At 40.5% G+C, this 4,925-nt stretch overlaps 1 protein-coding gene across 7 annotated transcripts in view; it reads left to right on the forward strand.

Annotated features, from left to right (window-relative positions):
- Nek4 (NIMA related kinase 4) overlaps positions 1–4,925 on the forward strand; it is a 34,838-nt gene that overhangs the window by 28,668 nt on the left and 1,245 nt on the right. For all 7 annotated transcript variants that reach the window (XM_029541867.1, XM_021203391.2, XM_021203389.2 and 4 more), the window contains one exon: positions 1,783–1,916. In XM_029541867.1, coding sequence (XP_029397727.1) covers positions 1,783–1,916 — 134 coding nt within the window. The remainder of the gene's footprint in view (positions 1–1,782; positions 1,917–4,925) is intronic.

Here is a 4,925-nt window from a genome sequence, read left to right on the forward strand (position 1 = left end):
TTGCATGAAAATTTTTTTTAATTTATTTTTTTTTTAAAGATTTATTTATTTATTATATGTAAGTACACTGTAGCTGTCTTCAGACACTCCAGAAGAAGGCGCCAGATCTTGTTATGGATGGTTGTGAGCCACCATGTGGTTGCTGGGATTTGAACTCATGACCTTCGGAAGAGCAGTCAGTGCTCTAACCACTGAGCCATCTCTCCAGCCCCCTAAAGTTGGGTTTAGGGTCATTTTCTTTTGCTTCAGCTGTATTTGTTGAATAAAATGAAAATTTATATGTCTTTATATTTTGGTTTTCTGAGGCATTGTCTCATGTAGCTCAGGTTGACTTCAGACTTGCTCTGTACCTGCGGACAGCTTTGAATCCCTGGTCCTCTGCCTTCAGCCTGTCGAGAACTGGAATTGTAGGCATTTGCTACCGTTTGTAGATGTATGCATGTGGATGCATGCATGCATGTGCAGTGCCCATGGAGACTGGAGGCACTAGATTCTCTGGAGCTGGAGTTACAGATGGTGTGAGCCTCTTGATGTGGGTGCTAGAATTGAATCCAGGTCTTCTAGGAGAACAAGTACTCTTAACCACTGAGCCATCTCCCCAGCTCGTGAAAATTTATTTTTTAAAATAAATATAAATAATTCAGTAAGCCTTATTACATAAAATATTTGAACTTTTTAATGTGAATTTTCATGTTAGACAATTTAATTAATCATTAATTCTTTAAGTTTGTTTTTTTAGATTTTAGAGATGATAGCATGAAACTTAATGACTAAGTTTTTAGTTACTAAAATACTAGAAATGTAGCCTACTGGTAGGACACTTAACCTAACATGTGTAAAACTTTGGGTCCCATCCATTATTAGCACCCTCATGAAAGAATTTTTTAAAGAACTAGCGTATAGGGGCTGGAAAGATGGCTCAACAGTTTAGAACACTTGCTGCTCTTCCAGAGGACCTGTGTTCAATTCCCAGCGTCCACATGGAAGCTACAACTGTTTGTAACTCCAGTTCCACGGACTCTGAGGCTCTCTTCTGGCCTCTGTGGGCATTGCAGATATGGAGCAGAGACGCACATGCAGGCAAACACCCATACATATAAATTAACTATAAATATTTTTTAAAAAACTAAACTATATAAATGAGCTAGGCCAGGTTGCTCATGTCTACAATCCCCGTGCTTAGCAGGCTAGGGCAGGAACATCGGCAGCCGGCTTGGGCTATAGACTAAGTCTCTGACGCAGACAGACAAAATAAGTAACGTGATAATACAATAGGCATGCCAGAAAGTGACAGACATTTGAATCAAGGAAGGGGGACTAATGACTGGTGGGAAGGGCTGGAGATATCATAGAGGATAATTATGATCAAAGTAAATAGTTTGTCTGTATACAAATACCATAATGAAATACAGTATTGTATGTCAACTAAGAAATTTTTAAAATAAAACAGAAAAAGGTACTTTTCTTTCTTTTCTTTTTTTAGTACTTTGGGTTTATTGTTTTGTTTTTTGTTTACTCTTTTGGAAACAAAGTTTTGCTACACAGTCCCAGCTGTCCTAGAATTTTTTCTGTAGACCTGGCTGGCCTTGAACTTAGAGAGATTCACCTGCCTCTGCCTTCTGAGTGCTGGGATTAAAGGCATGCGCCACCATACCCAACTAGGGGGAAAGAATATAAATGAAGTCATTAAGCCAAATTCTTGTTAACGTGAAAATAATTGCTGATATTGTAGTGTTTTTGCTGTAATGGTATTTATTTTTCATTTTGTTGCTGAATTTTTAGGAATCATACCAGGCTCTGAAAAGATCAGGAGAATAGTTGAAGTCTTAAGAGCCGATGTAATCCAGGGCCTGGGGATTCAACTTCTAGAGCAGGTGTATGATCTTTTGGAAGAGGAAGATGAGTTGGAGAGAGAGGTAAGTGTTGTAAGCTGTGTCAAGCTTCTTACATTATAGACTTTTAAAGTTTCTTTTAAAATATAATCCATGTACCATGCACCTTGCCTGTTGAAGCCCACATTTCAGTGATTTGCCATGTCCAGTCGTCAGCACAATCAGTGAATGTTTTCACAGCTCCCCAAAGAATCCTGGTACCGTTAGCAGTGTTTGACATGTCTCCTGACTCCTCTCCCAGCCCTGAGCCACAAAGAGACAACTTGTATAAATGCAGTCACATACAAGTGATCTTTGCACTTTGCTTCTCTCTGTAATGTTACAACATCCGTGTTGTAACATGTATCAGTACTCAGTCTTTTTCATGACCAAATATGTTATCCTATGCATTTTGTCTGCTTATCAACTGGTGGATATTTGTGTGATTTAAACACAAGTTTTTTGTTGCTTGATCATACAGTAGCTATATTGAAATGTTTGAGCAATTTCCAGACTGCCGTAAAGTAACTACACCATTTTATACACTCACAAGTACATTCCAAATTCTCCACACCTTGATGATAATTGTTATTGTCTCTTTGATCATAGACATTCTAGAGGGAATAAAATGACAGTCATTGTAAATTTGACTTACATTTTCCTGATGACTACTGGTATTGTGTATATTTTCATATACTCTAACTATTTGCATATTTTTATCAGAAATTTTTAAACTTGGGCTAATAACCTTTAAATTATTGACTTTTTATATATTCTGGATTCAAGTCTCTCATCAGACGTAAGATTTGCAAATGTTTCTCCTAGTGTCTAGCGATGTTTGAGTTGGCCCTCACACTATTTACAAGCCTGTACAGTCCCTGCTTCTCTGACACTCTTGTTAGATTACTTCCAGGGGTTTCTCAATTTCAACTAGGTTATAAAATTGGTTGCTGTACAATCATTTATAGTTGTTATGCTTTAATTTGTATAGAATTGAAGGTAATATCTCCACTTTAATTTCTAATTTTCATATTCTGAGTCTTCCCTCTTGCTTCATCTGTTTAACTTTGTGACTGTTGAATAGCATGGCTTGTCATTGCAAGTACTCGGAGTGCTGAGGCAGGAGGTGTCTCAGACTAGCTGGGCAACATAAAGATGTCTGAAAAAGAGACAGGAGACTGGGCAGGTGGTGATGGTCAAGGGGCTGAGGCTGGAGGAGGAGAAGACTGGAGTAGTAGTCTCTGGCTTTCTTGGGATGCTGTGCCCAGTATGGCATCTTCACTTTCTAGTCTAGGCACAGGTAATTGAAACCCATTGTTTTTAGTGCTGCTGTGTTGGATCTTCATCTTGTAGGCTATGCTGGAGAGAAGATGGTCTCCTGCTTCTTACCTGAAGTCTCCTGATTTCTTTTTCTTTTTCTTTCTTTTTTTTTTTTTTCTGAGGTAGGGTTTCTCTGTATAGCCCTGGCTGACCTGGAACTTACTCTGTAGACCAGGCTGGCCTCGAACTCAGAAATCCACCTGCCTCTTCCTCCCGAGTGCTGGGATTAAAGGTGTGCGCCACCACGCCCAGCTCCTGATTTCTTCTGCTTCCTTTTGTTTCTGTTTTAGACATGGTTGCATGTATTCTACTCTGACCTTAGACTAGCTCTGTAGCTGAAGGTGACTTGTACTTCTGATCCTCCTGCCTCCATACCCCAGATACTGGGATTATAGGCATATCTGCCAAACCCAGTTAATGCAGTGCTGGGGACCAAACCCGGTCCTCCCTGTATGCAGGCAAGCATTTACAAAGTCACATCCCAGCCACTGCACCTTGCTATTTTCTGCTTGTCTTGAGTCAGGCCTGTCTTTGTAACATAGACTGGCCTCTGTTTGGGGTGGTCCTCCTGCCTCTGCCTCCTGATGCTGGTGGGATAGATACGTGCTACCATTCTTAGCTAAGTTATCTTTTCTTTTTATTGCTTTTTGTTTTTTTTTTTTTTAAAGACAGGGTCTCATGTAGCCTATGTTGGTCTCAAATTCACTATGTAGGCTGGCCTTGAATGCTTAATCCTCCTGTCTCCACCTCCAGATTGCATATTTTTACTAGCATACCATCCAAGTGATGTTGTGTATTCAGTGAATTATATCAAAATCTGTGTCATATCCAATCAACATACTAGGTGTCATTCTAATGTTAAGCATCATTCACTTACACATCATAAGATATACTGTATGCTGTGCCCTTTTGGGATTACTAGTCAGGTTTTGGAAGCCCCATCCTTTTCTATGTTGGGATTGGGTCTAAGTTACTTTGCCATCAGAGTCACTCAGGCAGGCCTTGAGCTTGAGATTCTCCTACTTCAGCCCCCTGAGTAGCTGGGATTCACGTCCAGCTTTGAAGTCAGCAAGATGTCTCAGCAGGAAAAAGCTCTTGCCATGTAAAGGTGGAGGAATCAACTCCATGGAGTCGTCCTCTGATCTCCATATGTGCACTGCGGCATGATTGAACACATGCAGATGGTACATAGGTCATACACAATAATTTTATGTAAATAAAACTGCTAGTATTTCCCCATATGGTTTCCTCCTTGGTATTGTTGGAAGATAACAAAATCAGAAGTGTAGAGAAAATGAAGCCTTATTTAGTTTGCAATTCAGGAGAGAGGGACAAAACACAGAAAGGTAGAAATGACTGGCATGCTGATTTGGTGGTTTTTAAAGTTCCCAACCCAAGAAATTCCCACCCTCTAACACTCTCCCCCACCCCCAGTTCTCCGTCTTACTGGGTCAGCTTATGCAATGAATACTCTGGAGCCCAAGACTGCCCCTCTGCCCCTTTCTGATGGGAACTCAATCATGTAGCCAACGGCCTGAAGCTTCCTAAGTCAGAGTTTTGCTACAAGCAGGTGTCAGCCGCCAGCCAATTTGGGGCTTAGAGCTCCCTGGTCATCTGAAATGGTGAGCTCTAAAGGCACCTCACACTGGAAACAGGCTAATAGCTGCTGCTGCTTCTTCTTCTTCCTTCTTCTTCTTCCTTCTTCTTCTTTTCTTCTTCTTCTTCTTCTTCTTC

The sequence above is a fragment of the Mus pahari genome, chromosome 8 (assembly GCF_900095145.1).
Source record: "Mus pahari chromosome 8, PAHARI_EIJ_v1.1, whole genome shotgun sequence".
NCBI classification, from domain to species: Eukaryota; Metazoa; Chordata; class Mammalia; order Rodentia; family Muridae; genus Mus; species Mus pahari.